The following is a 22,504-nucleotide window of genomic DNA, read 5'->3' on the forward strand; positions in this document are numbered from 1 at the left end:
AAAATAATAGTGTGTAAAATCTTTATTACTTCTGAACAAAATTATAATTTTTGTTTGTTATATTGAGTTAGTCTCGAATACATTTAATTAATTATTGTGGTTTTCTGGATCATAAAGACTTCTATTAAAATGTACTCACAAAAGATTGTCAAAGACTTTCTTATAACATAGATTTTGTAAGAACGTCTTTAATTAATTTCTCCCAGTTAAAGAAAATTTTCATAAACAGTCTACAAAGGACTGCAACAACGGGATCTTTGTTTCTTTCTCTTTCGAGGCATTTTAATAAGCATGTTTTCATTATAATATTTGTATAACATAAAAAATTGGGATCAATAAATAACGTGCACCTGTTAGAAAACCATTTCATTTATTTACGTATAATATCTCTTTTCAGACAGTATAGAACAATTTAAAAATATCGTTGTACAGGCACGCGTTTTTGGACGCTACAGTATGCGCGAGCAAAGCTGCAGTTTCGAGACTTTAAATCGGAGTTCAAAGTACAATCACATCCTGTTATAATTTTACCCTGCTCAAGTTGAGCATAACAAATACAATTACGCACTAGATCGCATTAGAAGTAATGTGCGTAACGTTATGAATTCTCGTAAATATTTATCAATCAGATCATTGGACTCTCGTCATTCATGACGCTGGTGAGATAATCGTAACTGTTGTGCAATAAAATGAAACAAACATTTCGCCGTGACAAAATAAAATATATTCGAGGAAATAAATTTTATCGATCGTATATCTCGCGATTATTTATAAAACTATAAAATATATTAGAAACGCAGAACAGTATGCATAACAAAATTTGATAAATTGAATATTTATCTAAATTCCTCGTATTACTCTAAAAAGAATTGTGAGATTATTTTCCATAGAAAAGATTCAACATGAAATAAAATATTGCTTACGGTAGATTGATTTGTTTGTCGTCGCATACGGCCAATTGATAATACATTGTTATGCATTACGTATAGTAGAAAGAAGCATGTACAAATGTGTGGATTACATTTGCAGACAAATTTCGTTACCTTTTCATTCTTTCTTTGTTCTGCTTTCTCGGATTTCCGTTCCTATCTTTTTTGAGACTGTGCATCGAACTGAAAACTCTGTTATGCAATTCGTTTACGGAAAAGAACAATAGCATGCGGAATATTAACGCACCACCGAGTAACGGCTAACCAGAAATACATAACATTCGTCACAAACGCGTACCGGTCTCGCTGAGTTTGGCAAGACTGTAGTATTGTCACTGCATGCGTTACAGAAAATGTTCCCGCAATTGCGACAATGGTGCTGCAACAGAAATAATATCAAACACTTACTGTTAGTTCATATTAATGGTTAATGTTATCGATAGAAAAAAGGTTATTGTGTTATTTATATAAAGCTGATATTATAAAATATTAATATATTTATATAATATATTAATATATTTATATTGTAGTACAAAAATTAATATTTTGACAAAAATTAATATTTGTTCATTTATAATGCAACATATTTACATATCAAACTTATAAATATAAAAATAGAAATATAAAATCATATTCCTTTCATTTTATGTTCAAATAAATAATATAAATATCTAGGTATTTCTATATATTCACTTGTATGTAAAAATATCGGTATTTATATCTTTTTTAAATTTGAGTAATGAAATTATGTAATAAATAATTGACATCAGTTATAATAATACGTAATCAGTTGACATCAATTATAATAATATGTATCAGTTATAATAATAAGAGTATTAGTACAGCAAAATATAAATATTAATTTACATTTGTACTTATATTAAAAACGGTACTATGGATTTTATATTCGTTCTAATAATGGAGTTACATTTGTAACATATATAAAATTTCATATTTTAAGATCTAAAAAATAAATATTCTACAATATATTCAAATTTTATTAAGTTTACAATTAATATTGCAACTTTACTTGAGAAGCACTAATTGATAAAACGATGGACTGACGTTTAACTTCAACTATTGAGTTTAACTAATTTCACTCCAGATGAAAATCGACAATAATTCATAAGATATCTCGACTGTCTCCGGGCAATGTAAATATAGTACGTTTTAAATCTCGTAGTTACAGTTTAGGATTTCAACCGAAACGTCCAAACCAATCATAACTTCGCGGCGTATAATGGCGATGAGTTTGCCCGCCTCAGGTCTACACGCTGAAAAGTAAAAAGCTCTGTAGCGTAGTTCGCAGTTACGGATTACGTGTGCTCGTTACGTTCGGGTCAAAAAAAGTGCATGCCCGTACCTGAAGCTGGCACGCGGACAACGGCTGGAGCTTTTTGTACTCGGCACCAGGGATACTATTGTCCGCGCGTCAACTTCAGGTAAGAGAGCGCTTAATACTTTTTTGCGGTGTTTCTTGCACAGGTCATTTCCATGTGAGAGTCGTTAGATTGTTAAAGTATAGACGGACTGGTATGGAACAGGACTGACTGCCAAAGCTGTTGAAAGTGACAAACGAGAAACAGTGTAGAGAAGGACAGATAGATGAAACAAATTCGTGTTAATCGCATCGATTATGCAGAATTATCGATTATGTCTCAATCGCATTTATCTTTTTATAGTCTCTCTAGATATGCTAAAAGATAAATAAGGAAAGATATTAAAAATATTATAAGTTAAATAACACATGTAGAAGTCTATATTTTATTACAACTGAATCTTCTTTTAATAGATTATCTCTTATCCAAACTAGCGCAATTTAACGTCGTTTAATCACACGAGGAATCCGTATTTTGCAAGTCGCAATGAGAGGAATGCGCAATATTCCCGCCTTTGATCTTTGCATTTATTTCGTATCTCTACTCGCGCCCTTTCTCTATTATCTTTATTTTCGGACCATTACCGACGGTCTATTATAATAAGAATTCGTGGTATTCACAGTATTTTCCGAAAGCCAAAAGAGAAGTGTAACTGAGGCGATGATTCTAAATTTTACATCTAAATTGAATCCCCTAAGTGAGACGGTGGGATCGTCGTTCCCTCTTGGCGCAAGGGTGGTGAGGGTGCGGGAGAGTGGTTGCCCGGTTATTACCGGGGGAAGTAAGAGCCCGAATAATATCGTCCCGATAACCGATTTCCTCGCGAAGTTAATTATTGAACCGTCATCATGACTTACGACCGAAACGTAGTAGATTGGCGCCCGTAACTCCGTAACCGGCGTGCCTCAAGTACGCCTTATCTTAACCGTGATAGATACCTACTTACAGATACTTTCCAAGACGAATAAATCAAACAGAGATCAGATCCAAGAGATACTGTCGAGCAAATGATCGACCGTAGTGATCTATAAATTCCTCGCGAGATGACTCGACTCTTGGCGCGGACGCGAAAGTTTTGGTAAACCGAGGACACCATCTCGCGGCTTACCTCGCTCGCCTTTGTAGCGCGTAACATCGGGCAAACTCACTTTTATGCAATCGCACGAGCAAGGAAATGAGTTTTCGTCTCTAAAGTTAAGAGTTAAAAAGACGCAAATGACGTTGCACGCTTATTTATCTTCGTGGATAAAACGGTGAACGGAAATTCTATTTTTCTTTTTCTTTTTTTATTTTTTTTTGTAATCGTGGTCGCTTTCATCGGTCTCATAACCAATGTATTCATTGTATTAATGTATTCCAAACAAACTTATCCAGTTAGCTTTATCAAAATTAAAGACACCACGTGATAGAGAATTAAGATAGTTACATCGTCGTAAAGTTCGCCTTAACTTGGAACAAAGTGTGAAGAGTTCTAAGAGATTTCAGAGAAATTAATTATGATTTTGAAATATGCATATTCATCGTCCGTAAGATACGTCCTTTAGCTTCGCTTCAAGTTTATGCAACACATACGAACATTCCCAGGGCATCTTTTACGACGACATTCTACCACATCAACACGAGTATGGCAGCGAATGGTGTTCACTTTTCAGCATGTGTACCACTTGATATTGCTTATAATGGGCGAATTCGGGGAGGAGGAGGTTCAAAATTCCCTGAAATTTATGATTAAAAGTGATGATGTTACTATAATATATTATATCGTATATTATATATCAATGTATAATAAATGGCAGCAATTTTGCTGACACCTCGCCTTTTACTGGTATAATAAATTGTTATTAAAATTGACAAAATCTAATATTTTCTTTATTTAAAATCAGGAATGAAAAGGAGACATTCTATACTCTAAAATATCCACAAAAAAAATTAACACAAAAATTGCTGTTTATGTGATTAAATTAATAATCCTCCTCTCCCCAAAATCTTACGCTTATGGTGCTCCAATATTGCGAGTATTATTGCTCTTTTTACGTAATAATCTCGTATCGCTTTATATCATGCTTTATAAGTTGTTCTTATCAAGTATATGGCAAGAAATAGATAAACAATAGATATAGAATAAAAATACAATATAGACATAAACATAGATATACGATAAGATATATAATAAAAAAGAAAGAAAATTGCTGTGCACTTAGAAAAAGACGTACAATAATTTCTCGATGGAAATATTGTTTATCCTTACACATTAATATATAATTTCACGATACGCATATTCAAATAAATATCTACATACATTTTACACACATTAAGCTATTGACTCAACCATATCCGTTAGAAAATATTTGCATGTTGTTACAAGATGAAACTTGGCTGTCGCAATTTGCAATTACTGGAAGCAAATTAAAGCATCCAGCGACGCGTAAGATACACGGGAAAAGTTTTGCACACCGTCTCGTTAACATCTCGCTGCGGAATTCAAATTCCGCACAATTCGCGGGAACTGTGTCAAGTGCGCGTACAAAGCAATCGTCGGTGTACCACGTGCACTGGGCAATGCCGCGGGGCATCGTGCCATTTAAAAAGCTAACAGGGGTGAGTTTACAATATGTCTTAACGTGGTCAACCGCACTGGAATTATTGTTTTACTCGCTTTTGCCCGCGCGAAAGCTTGCGGCCACCTCGTATTTTTTCTACCTGCAAACAAATCCGTACCTTTCGAAGGCTTCGCGCCTTTTCCCGCACGGCTTTTCCGTTGTGCACCTGCCAACGGAACAGTTTGCCCACTGGCACAATTCCCACCCACACAGCTGGTCGTGCCATGGGTGGCCTATTCTATATTAAACAGTATGGTAATACACCTACCGGGCGAAAAATGAGTAACAAGGATATCCGAGCACTGCCTTGTTATTATGCAATAACTTACCACCCTTTCCTACGCCCTCCTTTCAACTCTCCCCGTAACCCATTCCTCTCTCGCGCGAGCACAACGTATATTCCTTGCTGGCTACGTAAAGCAAAGAAGAGAATACGGTCTAATGTATTTTATGAGGCAAGCAACGTCTCTATCATATTGTCGACTGAATATGCATGCGAGCCATGCATGCACAACGCGTAATCATGAATGTATGTTGAATGATGATGCAAATAATGTAATTCGACGTTCTGAAAAAAAGCGAAGGACGTTGCTTTGCAAACATAGTTACAGGCTTAAGGCTAAAGACAGGATTTTTGTTGGCACTCTCACAATAGTTAGTATTTTAAGTGTCGTACATTGAAAAAAAGAGTCTGATAATAGCTAAAGGTTCAGTGAAATAATTCCAGTCAAATGTTCGGTTATGTAATTATAGCCAAAAATAATATTACTTTTTTAAATATTTAATAGTAAGTATTATTAAACGGTTGATTCATTATTATATTTAATACTTGCTAAATATTTATTTAGAAAAATAAAATCATTTTATTGAAATAAAATATATCATGTTATATCATTTGATTGAAATTATTTCATTCAACATTTGGTAACTATTACTAAAGTCTGTGTGGGTGTTTTAATTTACTCCTAGTAATTGCAAATTGCAACAGTCAAAGGAGTCCGCACTTCTTATGAAGAATTAAATTGAGTAAATTTTTGATATGTGGTTGCTTTTATGATGCTGATCTCAAAGGACATAAAAACAGAAAAGCTCAACCCTTACGATTATTACTTAATGATCTGGATATAATAATGTATAAGGATCATTAAAAAACTATTAGTTGCTCTTTTTTAGACTAGGCCCTTTTAGGTTTTGTTTTGTTAAAAAGGTCCGAAAGAAGATTGGAAGATTACAGAAAAGATCTAAAAAAAATACAAAAGAGAAATTAGTAATTTTAGAGTAAAAAAAACACAATTAATTTTTGTAAAATACACAGTTTTAAACTATTTAGGGCTAACCGTAAAAATTGAGCTTTTCTGAAATCATGTTCATTAAAATTTTTTATTAGCTTATATCATAAATCACATACCTACTAAAAATTTAACCAATTTGACAAAAGCCGTTTTCTTCATACAAAGTGCCTGGGATTACTTTATTTTGAAACATGTGCAAGGTTAATTGTTACGATAATCATTGATGACCGAACGAGATGCACGCGATTTCTTTAGAAGATCTGCGCGAGCGAGTTATCCCGCAGCGATTAGCGTTGACAACCAACTCCAAAGAAACTCTATTATTTATAGTAGACGTCTGCGTAATTTCGATAAACTCTTGACTGCGCGTAAATCCTGCTACAGAATTTATCCGTATGACGAATGCACGAATACACTTGCTCGTTGTTAGTGCGCCGCGTGCTTCTCTTATCGATGCACGCAACTGCAACTAACGGAACGATCAAGATCTCCGCGCGAATACTTTAAGCGCCCATGTCGTGCCGGCACGTGTGATTTGCACTCGAAAAATGGAAGTTAACCGGCTTAAGGAGTTCTCTGAGCTTCGTTGCGCGACCCGGGAAATCGCTCGCTTTTACCGTGTAACGCGACACGTCTCTCACTCCTTTAATGAGCGAATTAAAAAGCGTTACGGATGCGTGGCCGACGTATTCGCGCGGCAGGTGCTTAACAATTGCCGCTCGAGAACTTGTTTAAGTCGGTAATCCCTCAGTTGGCTCTTATCTATTCACAAATTCCGGCCCTCATTACGGCCTATCGCGATTTAATAAAGGGGGAAGTTAGGTAAACGAAAGCCTTTAAGTGTAATTGCCGGCTCGGGCAACGCGATAGCCCGCTATCTCTAATAATACGACTGTCGTGTATCAAAGTTGTTGCGCACGAGAAGCGATTTCGATCTCGAGGGATCTCTGACGACCTGACGAGCGCCTAGACCTATGCGCCATCAGATCGTCGAGGGTAAGTGTATCTCGTGGTTATGTCAAGACTACCCTGTAACGACCCGAACGATCCTGGTCATTTAATGCGGGCTTACTTTGCCTTGTCTCCTTCATTGAGTCCAACGGCTCTGATGGAATTCGCATCAGAGTAAGTAGTAATTTCCCGAACGGCGGGGATAATTGAACAATTACGTACGATGCCGCGCTTTCAGCCGAGATCTTCGCGCGCGCGAATCGTCTCTGCGAATAGATCGATTAAGCGAAAGAGGAAGGCGAGGAGAGAGAGAGGCGAAAACGATTTCAACGAAGAAGCCGGAGAAATCGAGAGTTGGAGCGAAAAGTTAGAGGGAGACAGAAAGAGAAAAGGAGAAAGAGAGAAAAAGAGTGAGAGGGAGTAAGATAGAGAGAGAGTTACGAAAGCGTGAGAGCAATTAAAAAGTTTGATTACCTTACGACGAGTCATGTTGAACTCACGACTGCATCCCTTGCATTGGGTGACCATCCGATCATTTGCCCAGGTTACCAAACCCTCTTGCAGTGCCGACTGCTGCTGAGCATTGTCAGCGGCTTCGCGCAATTCGGCGGCCGCTAATTTGGCAGTGCTCAATTGTCCCCCAAGTTCCTCTAGAGTTCGTTCCTGCTCACCGCACACCTCCTTTAGGGCGTAATACTCTTCCTGCAGCGTCAAGTATCTCTGGAACAACCATAATTGTGATTATCTAGCAAGTATATATTCATTGTCGCGAAGTATAAATCGATTCGCTGCTAAAATGGGAGTTGAATATATGGATGTAAAAATATAAAAAAAAATTATTTTACTAAAGTAAAAATTTAGCTAGATACAGATTTAAATAATTTCAATGCATTAGCAAATAATTATAAAATGTATGAACATTAATGACAATAGTGCAAAAAGTTTTAATATTCTAGCAATTCTAGTAACCAATTTAAGCGCCCTACTTATTTTAATGATCCAACCAGTTATTTTCAGATTTATATATATCTAGTTAATTTTTTTAATATTTCAGTAAAACTGTTCTTTTCTAGTACGTATCTTCGATGATATCTATTTGAATCGATGTTCGAAATGTGCACGCAAAATTTAAATAAATTTTGTTCCTCTTTACTATGTTTTTATATTCGATCAAAGGGATCTTATTCCTAACAATATTTTTATGTAAATTTTACAATTTCCAATTTAAACAAACTACGCACAGATTGCTTGTCGATCCTTTTCAAATTCATTTTAATTATTCTTATATGTTACAAAGAAATAACAAAGGAATATGTTTTTGTATGTTTCATATCCGGGAAAATTTTACAACAGCTTAGCGCACTGTGACTTCTTTACAATTTTGTATTCAACGTCACTGAGAATACCTATTATAATTTTATATTCCATATATTAACTATGATCATTATAATTAAATATATACCCAATGAATGTTACTGTCTTACGTTCGAATTAGAAAGAGACAGAGAAAATTAACTTATTTTTTTATCATAGAACTGTCAAATAACCCGTGATACTTTAAGAATCTGTAGAAATGAAAATTCAGTAGTTGAAATAAATTTCATTAATCTATTCCAGGACGACAGCGCCGCGCCGTCGCACTTACTGTCGGTTCTATTATCGAAAGGCGGATAAATCTCCGTTCCAGTGTGCCGATTGAATTAGGTACGGGCTTATAATCCAGGTTTCGGGGATGAGATTTAAATAGAAAGATCGGATCGCAGTTCCGTGAAGCTCACCGTTGTCTGAACTTACGAGTTCGGCACGACGATAATGGCGATATCGTGAGATTTATTCGCCGCGGGTACGCTTAAAAGGCAATACAGATCGCACGTGGATACGTACCTCGGACACCCGTTTCAGCTGATCGATTTCCTGATGTAATTGAGAGATCTTCTCCGTGTTACAGATCGATGTTTCCTGTAAGGAGGTTCTCCACTCGCGCTCAAGTTGCAATTCCCTCTCGACCCCATTCGTCCGCGCTTCCCGCTCTGCAGCCTCGGCACCCAGAATCCTCACCTTCTCCTCTGCCCCCGATCTGACACCATCCATCTCCTTGCACCTGATTAAGTCAAATCGGTGGTACTTAAACGTCGAAGTTTTATAAAAACTCGTGTCTACACCGCTCGAAGCTATTTTATTCAATTGGTTCAACAATCTTTAACTCGTATCTCGCTCCAGGATTAACTCGGGATTTTAAAATAAGTATAATGACGTGTGATGGTTATATCTAGATGAAGACCCTGTTCGTTTATTAAAAAAAACTTATTAAAAAATTGAATGATATGAATAGTCTCATATATCATATTTATTGTCAAGAAATGATTTTTAAATTGTGATTCATTATTTATGCCTTCTTATCAGTAAAAAATAAGATAATAATTGTATTTGTATTATGATTTGTTGAATTAAACTTAAATAAAAAAAAAACGTATTTATTATTTAATTAAGAATTATATTATACATATCGTGTAAATATATTATACACAAATGAAAGTGTATTCTCAAAATGTATTTAAGGAACTGTTTTACGACAGTATTACAAAAAAAATAAGAAAAAATTAATACAAACTCACATAAAATGGTAAAATCCTATCATTTCCTTTTTTATCTCAAAAAATAGAACAAAAGAAATAAAAGTATCAAATAGTGATAAATCTACAAATATAATCAAATCAATATCAGAACAATATTACAAGTGTTAATTCTCTCCGAAAATTTACATTTTATTTAATACTACATTTTAATTATACGTTTAATTATAATGTAAGTGCGAGTGTGTGTGTGTGTGTGTGTGTGTGTGTGTGTGTGTGTGTGTGTGTGAATTCATAAGTATGTATTGCATTGGCCACGTATTTACATCAACGTAAAAATGTATATTATACTTTTATAATCTTAATATACAAATAAGTTGATTAAAACAATAAGGCTGTTGAATTTATATAATTTATTTGATAGTATGTTATGCATAAAATACTATTATTATGCTGAATACATATAACTTACCTCATGTTATCGTATAAACAATAATTATATAACAATAAAAAAAAAGAGAAAACTTTATTCAGCAATTTAAAAAATCACAAAAATTTTATTCAATCGTGGCATTTTAATTTAATTGGCGATGACTCTGGGATAAACAAACTCACACTCTCTTCTGTCATAAATTTATTTTCGAAGTGTTGTACAAGCACACGTATCAGAGTGCGTTATCATTTCCACTGCGCGAGACTTATATAAGTACGTAAGTATATCAATAATATAGATATGGCACGTTTAATTAATCACTATCAAGTATTTTACTTCCAATAAGAAAGTAACGCTATCATCTTGAAAAAATGTCTTGCATGTGTAAGTGTATCGATTACAGATGTTATATAATATAACAATTTACGTAAAGCTAATTTCATATGTCAATGTTGAATAAAGAAGGAATGATTCGGTGACAAGAACGATCGTGAATCAGTTCCTTAAAAACGATTATCATAAATAAGAGTAAGCGTTTTATTTTAAGTTACAAAGAAATTTACAGAAATTTATATCTTCCTAAGAAATAATATCAGACGAAAATGCATCGACATATAGAAAAGTTAATTTTTATTCATCTAAAAATCATAAGTATGGAGAAATGATAAATGAAATCGATGAAATATTCGTTAATATTACTTTTCCCGTTTAACAACATTAATAAAGTTTATTATTATAATTATGTGATGATATATAAATTTATCGATTATATTGCAAAAAGTTTTTAAAATATGTCTTGTCAATATTAACAACTACGTATTGATATAACTGTTTAGAGTAGCCATTTATGAATGAAGTTTGCCAATATCCCCGTGACGATAAGATTTCATTTAATCCTAGAGCTTTGCGAGTCTTTAATCTATTCTACCTAAATATCATCGCGTCTGCGACATCTAAGTAAAAAATAAATCATTTGCAGCTAGAGCTGTCCATTTATTTGCGTGCGTGCTTCATTTAAATATTGGTAGTATGTCTATTCGCATACCAAAATACTGTATAACGACAGCTGAGATAAGAAAATTTTTTCATAACAACTATATTTGTACGTAAATAATGCCTGCTAAAAGTTTAGTAATATAAAGTTTAGTAATATAAGTTTAGTAATATAAAAACATTTTCAATACTTTTTTCAGATGTAAATAATATTACACGAGAAATTTGATGGAAAAAAAGTCTTTACGCACCTCAAATGTCACATTTTGTTGAACAATATCAATTCAACTAAAATTTTAAAGCATATAAGAAATGCAAATATTAGCCCTTTTTTATTTTTACGATGATAAATGACTTTTGTATAACTAGAAAAGGCTACGCTTTTTCATGCGCTAAATTTTAAATCTACATAGATTTATTAAAGATGGAGCAACAAAATATTTTAAATATACATCAAAAAAAGTTTGGTATAATTTAAATATTCGACATGTTAAAAAAATTGCTGATTACAATGATAATATAACAGAGAATAAAATATTCTGAAATGGAAAAATAACTTATTTACAATAAAAAATGTAGGGCCGTTTCCTGAAATATACGTGCATCTTTACTCCATTTTATAAATGGAATGAAAATGAGCTTTTGCTAAATTTTTGATAACAAACACATAATATTTTTGTACAAAAAACGATGACATTAAAGCACCAACAGATAAAGCAGTATTGATCAAACTAACTCCGCCACTTCATTTATATATATCACATAGAAACCCTACATTAGAAATCCATGATCCTGTGAAACGAGAAACTAGCTTACCAATATACCTTTCAGTTAATTAATCAGATAAGATGTTTAGCAAAAAATATGTTAACGCCTTAGTACAAAAACCCAATAATAAAGAGCAAAACATTTTTTTATGCGTAGTTATTATATTAAAGACTACGCGCTATTTTTATTTCCGAGTATGCGCATGATTAAATTGCACTTATAAGTTAATTAACACTAATGAAAGACAAATAAACATACTTCTCATCCATTTTCTGGATGGTCTCACTCATCGACAGCGTTTTAGCTTCCAGCTTTGTAATCAGTTCTGTCTTATGCTTAAGTGAGCCTTCGCACTCCTGAAATAAATATTTATTGAGTACAGGCGAAAGAGATATACAATTATGATTGCCCAAATTTCTAAGTCAATCTGGAATAGCAATATGATATATATTAAATTGGAAATAATTTCCACAATAATTAGGCATGTAATGATACAAGAAATTTGTCATATGTAGAATATATGATATTTTTGCAAATATGATGTAACGAAATGGAATCTCCAGATTTCTTAAATCTGTATAGTTTTATAAATAAATTTGTCTTGCATTTGTCTATAATATCATGAATGATGAAGAATATACATAACAAAAGTATATATTTAAAAAATCTTAGATTTCAAATTTACATTATAATTTTTAATAAGTTTCTTATTACAGTAACAAATAAATAATTTATATTAAATACAATACATATTACGGAAAATTATTTTTTCTCTCTTTATACATTAATATTGCAAATATATTGACAAATTTTTCAAGACGCTCCATATATCACAATCAAAATTAGTTAATTAGAAAATTATGCTCGATTATTTTTAAAAAAATTTTTTTAAATAATAATATGAGTATATATATATATATATATATATATATATATATATATACACATACTCATTATTATTTAAAAAAATAATCGAGCATAATTTTCTAATTAAATAGTCAATATATTTGCAATATATATATATATAGAATATATATATATATATATATATATATTAGAATATATATATATATGTATATATAGAGCGGCTGCTCAAAGTTTGCAGGCCAATGAATAGTTTTATTGCTTAGATAAAGAATCTTTACAAATAAAGCTCTATAAATACCTTGAATATATTCTAATATTTAAAATATCATATGCCTAAGTTGATTAGAATGAGAATTTCATTAACTTAACATATATAAATGGAAAAACAGATTGACAAAAATTATCATAAAATTATACTATATGTTGGTCAAAAGTTTTTGGCAGCCACTTTATAATGCAATATTATAGAGACTTTAATAAGAATTATTGTCTTAAACGTAACAACCTATCGGATTAAAGCATCGGCAATTCGATCCAGTACCTCAAAAAAGTGTGCTAAATCATTTCGTTACATCATAGTAAATATTATCGTAGTAATTATTGCATTTGATAACATAACGTCAATTAATCTTCGAAAGTGGCACTGAATAAGTGTATACGACAATATGCTATGCGCGAAATACAGGTGGAAATCAGGCAAAATAATTTTGCACGACTCTGTAGGGTATACATATAAAAAATGTACGCCTCGCGTGCAGCACTGAATAGCGATATCCGAAGTGTCAAGATCCGCTGTGAAATTAATCGTTTAAGGGTAGGCTGTCTCTATTCTTTCGCAACTTGCTCGGTCGTTGAACTATTCATGGAAATCTCGGAGGTAGAACGACTTTGTTTCAATTTGTCATTAGAGGCTGTCGCCGGCTGCTCGTCAAGAGAGCGTTGATGATCGACCATCGACCGAGAGGTCGCATTCTCCGTGGGTGGGCAACCCCTCGGGGTAGTGGGGTTAGTCTTATTAAGAATAGATTTCGATACGCCACCCGGAGTGGTGGGGCTCCGTATACCTTCTCCATCCTTCATCAAATGATTATACTTCTCGAGATTGTTAAGGATTTTGCCGATCTGATTAGTCTTCGCGTGAAGACGGCTCACCATCTCGCCCTTCTGTGTCAGTTCATGCTCACACTCCTACAAGGGAAACACGTCCAGAAACGGAGAATTTACGTCGAATTTACGCCGAAATCTTCTCCGAAAAGAAAAGATACCGGCGAAATAAAAATTCCCATCATTGTCAGCTCACATCCATAAAAAAAGCACCTAAATACCGCTAATGTAATAATAACCTATTTTGCATAAAGGATAATTTAGCTATTCATTAACAGGCTGCAATATTAATAAATAGGAAAAATATCAATAAAATGCGGAAAAATATAAAGCAGGTTATTGTTTCCGTGCTACAACTAATAATCTTATTTCAGAGTAAATCTTATGATTAAAAATTTTAGAAACAGTAAATTATATAAAGAACGTTCCGCGATACAGTATACTTGTCTATATTAAATATCACATATATTTAATAAGAAATATTATTTATAAAAATATATATAAAAAACAATTTTATTATAAGTAATTAAATAAATGATTAAATATTTCCTAATTAAAATAAAACAAATTTATTAAAAGAAAGTTATTATAACATATTATAAACACATTTTCTCTTTCTGTCTCTCTCTCTCTCTCTCTCTCTCTCTCTCTCTCTCTCTCTTTCTCTCTCTTTCTCTCTCTCTCCTCTCTCCTTTTTTACATAAAGTTTAATAAAATAATTAATTAGATAAAGTACAAGTAGACTATATCACGGGATTAAAAAAGTATATAAGAATAGACTTGCAAATTACACCACCTGCAACTTTTTGTACATTTCCAAGTTGATTAATTTGATATCCTCCAGCTGACGCCTTAAAGATATTATAGTATCCTGTTTCTCATGTATATCCTTCTCTAACAACTTCATAGCTACTTCCATTTCAGATTTCATGCTAATCTATATAAAAAAAGATAAAAATACTTATCATAATCACTATTTTTCTTTACTTAACTTTATAAATTTATAGCGTTGTAGGAAAGTATTAAGAGTTGTAATATTCTATTCATGTAAAGATACAGAAAAAAATATAAAACAATACTGATTTTTATTAACCTGTAATTCTAGTTCTTTCTCTAGATCTTGTCGTGATTTTTTTTCAGATTCTATTCTGCATCTAAGTTCTTCAATTTCAGCAGTCGTTTCTGTTATTTTAAGAGGTATTTTTCCATTCTGAAATTAAATCAATCGTTCAGTAATACGTCAATCTGTACGTAACACGAAATTTTGATTGCGTGAATACCTCGTTTGCATCTTTAACTTCAATACCAAGTTCTTTTTTTAATTGTCTATTCTCTTCTTGAAGCGATAAAATATTATTTTTAGCAATAGCAAGATCTTCTTTCATAAGAGCATTTGTTGTCGTCAGAGATTCTACTTTAGCTTGGAGATTCGTTACTGTTGCACTAAAAATGACAGAAGAAATGTCAAAAAATTGTATAATAATATTTGTATGTATGCGCAATATTTTGTTTAAAATTCGTGAAATAAATGTTTACTTTAAATGTCGATTAAGTTCTTCGATATAATTCTTTTGATCAAGCACTGTGGTCATATTGTCGGTTTCGAGTTCATCATCTGGCGATTCACCAGGTATATGATTACTATTGCGTAGATATAGTGAAAAGTCGATTACGCCCTGCTGGCAATCGAGATCTTCTTCCTGTCGCAACAGTTACAATCGATCTTGAGTTAATGTCATTATCACTTCAATTAAACGCAATCTTGCACACTTTCACGTATGTGAAAGACGCGACAATAATCCAAACTGACCTTTACACAGAAGTTGCAATCGATCACATTTAAGCCCACTAACAAACCCATTACTACGATTGCCTCTTCGCTCATCATCAGAGCATCTGGTTCAAAGTATTCGGACAAAATATCATCTTTGTGATCTATCAGAACTTTGAGATAATCTGCTAATTTCTTTTGCATCAATGCCATACGCAGCCAAGCCCGCGCCCTACCCATAGCCGTCCTAAAAATGGTAGCGATTTCAAAATATTATATCCCAGACTTGATAATTACAAAAAAAACCGATGAAAATGTTAAATTAATTTAAATTCTAAAATTATTAAATATAATTATACTGCTAAAGAAGCAAAAATAAAAAAAATAATTTTAATAATAAAGAATTTTTTTAAAAATTCTAAGAAAAATTCTTTGAGAAAGTCTAAACGCTCCATCATTGATTAATATAAACTGTACCGATAACGTTTTAACAAAAAATCCTAACATAAAATATTACATACATATTTCATTTTATCGTAGATAAAATATAAGCTATACATCTTGTTAATTAATGGGACAAGTTCAAGATAGATATAAATCACATTCTGAGAATAAAAATATGCAGTACCTAACAGTAGGTAAATCACGAATGCTGGACGTAATATCTTGTGCTTCAGGACAATATTTCTCTACAAGCTGAAGAATATCCCATAGCTCCTTTTTGGGTCCGAGAAGACCCTGAAATCGGAGACCTGTTAGTATCAGGTTGTAAAAATTACTCCCTTGTCTGCACGAACGGCATTAAATTTTACCTTCTTCGGCCGTAAACCATGCCTAAGCACATGTTCAAGGACGATGAAAAAATGTTGCAATGGCATATGATCAGAATCGAGCATACGACCATATTTCAAGGATGTTTCGATCAGCTCCTTGACGATTAGTTTCGAAATGTTAACGAGATTACTCCTCTCGATGATGACTGGATCTCGTGCTGCAAAAACAATATGCGTGTGTTCTAACTTGCAGTATGATCTCAATTAATTTCCCTCGTTAAAAGTAACTTCAAATTCGACGGCAAGTATCTAATCCTGAATATATAAATATCCTTAACTAAAATCACAATGTGTCACTTAAAATGCGTCGTAAAAATGATTGCATAGCATTTGTGCATTAATTTTATGATTTCATACTTTTTATAATAAATAAAATATAAATAAAGAAGTGTAATACAATAAGCAAAGATTTGCAACGGTTTGATTATTAAAGAAATGCATTCCAAAGCGCCCACGATAAAGCGTGATAAAGAGGAAAAAATATTTTTTCCATTATAAGCAAGAAAAGCGAAACTTATTCCCGTATAAATGTCACAACACAATTAATCAAATTTTGCTGTGTGAAAAAAAAAACTGATTCAATATCCCTGAATGTATCCTGATAATTAAAACGGGCGAGTGCAGTAACATCCAGTACAGACACAAGCTGGAGACGTGCTGCAATGGCGGTGGACTTGGTGGCATAATATCGCGAAGCTCTCGCTGTTCGGGAAGCTGTTGCTGATGGTGGTGATGGTGATGATGATGATCATGATGATGATTAATACCACTGAGAGCGAGCGGTGGTGAAGGTGACCGCTGCATTGAATCTTGGAGTGAGAATTCGACATCCTGAAGTTCCTTTAAACAGAGCCATTCGCCATCTACCGACACTCGAAAATTGCACAGATATATTGTGTCCTGGGCACCAGCCATATCTTCCTCCAGCATGACCCCGCCGTGATGTATACCACCGTGATCGCCCGGCGGCCGCAATTTAAGACCAGTCAGAGATTCCTGCCGCATAGAAGACGATTCCTCTATCGTCACTATCTCAATCGATCTTGAAGATTTATGTGATATCTTTCAACGCTCGTTCACTATTATATAGACGATTGATTTATACAGATTTTTATTTCCTTCAGTAATAATTTCCATAGATTGAAACAGCTCGTTTTGTTTGTGATAGATCTTTTTTCGTTATTAAAATAATGAATGAATCAGAATTAATAAGCGTTGATTTGTTCGTCCAATATCTTTTTTTAATCTATGGATCTATTACTTTATAATATTAATTTGTTCAATGCTGCAGTAGAGAATTTTCTTCTTCTTACATCGATCAGCTGATAGAAAAATATGTCGCAATGGATGAGTCACCAGTATAATAATGATGATATATATATATATATATATATATATATGTATATATATTGCAGTCAGATTTTACGTTGTTGGCACCAACGTAAAAAATTTGTATATGTTAATTGTATTGCTGTTTCTTGATATTTCTTTAGATATTATCGTTCGATCAGCACTGCTTGTTTCTTGAAGGCAAGTAGATGTTGTTTTAAAAGCAATGCTCCAATTAATCTGCAGGTAGCGAAGAGATGGCAATCTCAGCTTAGAAGAAGAAATGATAAACGCGCACTAACGCGACTACATCGTAGTACGATGATATGATTATTTGCTCACAAAGTAGCGCGTGTGCAGGAATCAGCGCACTTATAGAAACAACTTGGAAATCGTACGGATGTCGAGCGAAGAAAATTTCACGTCGAAAATAGCGAGAGCGCCGGCAAAATGTGGATATTGATTTTCCCGCTGACTTTGCCTCCATCTACGATAATCAATACAGGTATCGCTGCGTATTGCTATGTGGTGCTGCCATCACTTTTCTGTATTGCTTTACCGGTATAACAGCACGCAACAATAAGAATAAAATTTGCAAAAATTCTCAAAGAAGAGTAAAATAGTAAAACGAGAGTAAAGAAGATAATTTTCATGTTTCAAAATTTTATTTTGATATTTCGAAAAGATCAATATATACATAATTATATACATAATTATATAAATGATTAGCACTTTAAAATATCTTTTAATATTATTTCATTTTAACTATAATTTTTAACATGTATTCATTATGTCACGTAAAATTAAAGCAGCCATAAATACGGGTTTCTTATGTAGAAAGTTTAACAATATAAATAACTTCTACATTATAATTTTTATATCACATCAATTCACATTAATTACAAAAAAGAAATAGCATTAAAAATATCAGACATCTAAAATTAATACTAAAATTAATATTAACGTACCAAGTGTATTACATAAATATTTAGTCTTCTTTTCTTTTCGTGATTACTCACATGATAGATAATCATACACACAACACATGTCAAGAACACATGTAAGAGATCATTATATTCGACAATACATTATCACTTGATATGTAATTCGCAGAAGTTCGCACGCCGCACAAACAAAGATACAGAAGTTGATAATACATAATAATGTACTATACTGATAAAAAAGTTCACTGAAGCTTACAATACAATTAAGATAGGTCATTGAGATGAAGATGTCACACTTAAGCTTTTATTCTTGAATAACTTCTTAATGTTATTAAATTAACGAACGAAAAATATTATATATATTTTAGCAATCTTTCTTTATTCATACAAATCAATAAATTAAACTTTTGATGTTCCATATTATTAAAAAAAAAATTGATACGTTATATTTTGCAAAAGTGGCATCTTCCATATAGAGTAAAATGCCATCTCCCATGGGAAAAGATGTCACAAACAATTAAATAATGTGATGCAATATAAACTTGCATATTTTATTTATTTATAATCCATAATTAAGGGTTTTAAGATATAAGATTTACTATAATATTTTTACAATTTATTTATAATTAATTTTATTTGAATATGTAATTAAATAATGATGTAAAAATATGATAAATATAACGTAAACTAAATATTACATGAAAAAAATATCAAATAATCAATTTTATTAAAAAAAACCCCTAAAAAATCCCAAAAACCCCAAAAAACCCCCATAAAACAGTGGGTTGAATTTTTTTTTAAAAAGCTCAGGTTTTTTTCAACACTTTAGGAAGTAAGTTGGATATACTTTTATTCGTTTAAACAGCATTTTTTGTGTTTTGTATTTACTATCATCTTATCCCCAAGTGTAAGAGGAATATTCAATTGCAATTTTTACATATATAAGAATATTACAAATTATAATCTACAGGGTGCGTCATTAAAATCCGAATAAATCGAACAATTTCTTTAAACAAAATGTTTATAATGAAAAATTAAATATTACAAAAAAAATCCTTTTACATGGTACTTGGGGGATCCCTGTAGAGCACAAGTATTCGATATATCCCCTATTAGCTTGAATGGCCTCTATTCTCAGTCTAAAGCATTCGCACGCACGCTGTAATGTAGCGTTGTCCATGCCGACGAATGCTGCCTCAATAGCGGTCTTTAATGATGTCACATTGGGATGTCGAGATTTGTTTGTGACCCTTTCAACTACGCTCCATACATACTAGTCCAAGGGATTTAAATCTGGACTGTTGGGAGGCCAGAATAGGAGTCGAAGCGAGCAACTCGGCTTGTCCTGACAGCCTCAGAGAGCATCTGTCGTATCTTTAATGTGTACGATTTGTATCGAAGGTTCTCCTCGGCAATTCGACATTGTTGGCTCGCTTACACCTAACAATCGATACTAATTTTCGCAACGATTGCCCTGGGTCATCCGAAATCAGCTCTTTCTATGACTAGCGGTGCGTTTTTTAGAGTGACTCTTCCTCGCTGGCATACTGGAATCCTTGGTTGAACTGTTCTAAAGCCGTATATTTTGCCACAATGTCATAAATGATTGATCTCGGGTATCCAAAGAATCGAATTATTTCCGTTGCTGAGCACCCAGCGCAAAGGCCTTCGATGATCGCGGCTCTTCGATTATAGTTCGCACTTGGTTGCAACACCGCAGCCATTTTGAGACTATTTATTAGAAGCATCAGACTTTCTCGGATGCCAATAACAACTTCTGGCGGAGGCACAATATAGCACAATATATAAAATTTAAATTAAAATTTGTCCAGATAGTGACGCGCCCTGTATATCATCCACATGACCTCCAAGGAACACTAATTAAAACCGTATATCATTTGCTCGATTTTACGCTAAGCATCGAAATACAGCCCTTAGCTATTAGCATACCAAATATTACAAAGAGCATGTTTCACGATCTACCTTTTCGTATTTCGTATAATTTTTACGAATCGACTTTGGTATGAACATGTTCATCTCTGCCGATAACTGCGCAACTGTTTACCACACGCTTTTGTATAGTCGAGACAGTATGGCAACGCATGTTTTCTATAAAAAAAATTATAAACAAAGTGGCGTCTTCCCCCTTGTGGCATCTTTCTTCGAATTACTTTACATTAATTCAATAAATTTGATTAAATTTGTTACATATAAGAATACTTTCGTATAAAGAAAGATTTATAAATTTTGATATAATTGTAAATTAAATAAAATAAAAATTAAAAATCACACTTAACTAAAAGGGATCTGATTAAATAAGTATTGATTTTTATTGCAAGTGTTATATAATTTAAATAATATATGAACATTTATGATTTCCACTTATATCAATTTACATGTCTTTGTTAATATAAAATTTAATTTATATAGAAAAAATAAATAAAATATAAATTCCCGAAATGAATTACTATTTTTACTCATACTTTTTTTCATATTCTTCAAATTCTCCAAATTAACATTTCATAAAATCGAAGTATATAAGATGAAGGTCAGAATCGAATCCGCCGATTGATCAAGTTTATCTCGCACGGTGCTTCACGTTATACTTCAATTATTTTATTTTATATTATTTATACAATAATATATTTTTTATATTATTTGTAAATATCTGTTGTAAAACTCTCAACACATATAAACAGACACAAGATAGAATTTGCATGTGTGTTACGTGTTACGACAAATAAAAGCACAAATAATTTAAAATAATTATAGAAATTCTTAAAACATATAAGTGCCAGTTGGTATTTTGTAAACTTTTATAGCGTTTGTATCTTTTAACAAAAAATAATTGTAAGAAATTCAAAAATAATTTTGAAAACGCTTGAAAGCAGGATAAAAATCAATTTTTTATTTAAATTATTTTTTTATTTACTCCTTTTCTCTATCTTCAAAAACTTATATAGTGTTGTTAATTTAATATTTAAAGCGTGTTATTTAAAGTCATGATTTAAACTCTTAATCATATTATACAAAATTATAAAAATATATACCACACGATATATTAAAAACTAAGTCTTGTCCCTAACATACAAATTTATAATTTAATATAATTACACAAAAGGAAAATGACGCTATAATTCGTGCAATAAGAAAAGTGCAATTGCTTGTAGCTTCATTGTCATATGTATCTGACAATTACGTAATTATTGAAACACGTGTTATCTATAGAATTTATACAACGTCTCTAGCTGACAGAACGATCGTCAATGAAGAAATAATAATAATGGCGAGACACGTGGGCGCATAGTATGTCCACGCACGCTTAACACGCGGGCGCCAAGCTGAGCCCGAGAGCGCCGGACTTTTAAAAAGCGCGCCGAATCATGGGACCATGCAACCATCGGGCTATGTACTCACGTCTCGGCAACCACCAGGCATCGAGTTTTCTGGGTCTGGACACGACGAGATCGGGCCATTTGTCCTCCCGTATGGAATAACTTGATGGCGAACGTGAGACACTTTTTTCGTTTTCGTCGGACGCGAGGCTACCGGTGAGCGATTTCTCGGACGGGGATATTGGCAAACCGTCGCCACTCTCTGCGGCCATGTTTACGTTCCCACTGTCGACTAACGGCGCATTCATCACACAGAAACGTTCATGTACGTATACGCGCGCGTAAATGTATTTGTATTTCTCTGTTACGGCGGCGAGTAGTGCGAGGTAGGCCGCGCGTTATT

At 33.0% G+C, this 22,504-nt stretch overlaps 1 protein-coding gene across 5 annotated transcripts; it reads right to left on the reverse strand.

Moving 5' to 3' along the window:
• Positions 1–353: 353 nt before the first annotated feature.
• On the reverse strand, positions 354–22,415 carry LOC105151367 (protein RUFY3). 5 transcript variants are annotated; one of them, XM_087410418.1, is made up of 13 exons: positions 18,165–18,292; positions 17,135–17,815; positions 16,473–16,651; positions 16,289–16,398; positions 15,700–15,907; positions 15,426–15,589; positions 15,170–15,332; positions 14,983–15,099; positions 14,686–14,826; positions 12,177–12,274; positions 9,036–9,252; positions 7,626–7,871; positions 354–1,308 (listed from the first exon to the last, which is right to left on the reverse strand). In XM_087410418.1, the coding sequence occupies exons 2-13, from the start codon at positions 17,496–17,498 to the stop codon at positions 1,168–1,170; spliced, it is 2,148 nt and encodes a 715-aa protein (XP_087266544.1). In that variant the 5' UTR covers positions 17,499–17,815; positions 18,165–18,292; the 3' UTR covers positions 354–1,167. The 5 variants fall into 5 exon arrangements, with proteins under 5 accessions (XP_087266544.1, XP_011063344.1, XP_011063342.1 ...); XM_011065042.2 differs by lacking the exons at positions 17,135–17,815; positions 18,165–18,292 and adding an exon at positions 22,184–22,415; XM_011065040.2 differs by having other exon boundaries at positions 17,135–18,294.
• Between the last annotated feature and the right edge of the window lie 89 nt (positions 22,416–22,504).

Source organism: Acromyrmex echinatior, chromosome 10 (assembly GCF_024713525.1).
Source record: "Acromyrmex echinatior isolate Ae372 chromosome 10, ASM2471352v2, whole genome shotgun sequence".
NCBI classification, from domain to species: domain Eukaryota; kingdom Metazoa; phylum Arthropoda; class Insecta; order Hymenoptera; family Formicidae; genus Acromyrmex; species Acromyrmex echinatior.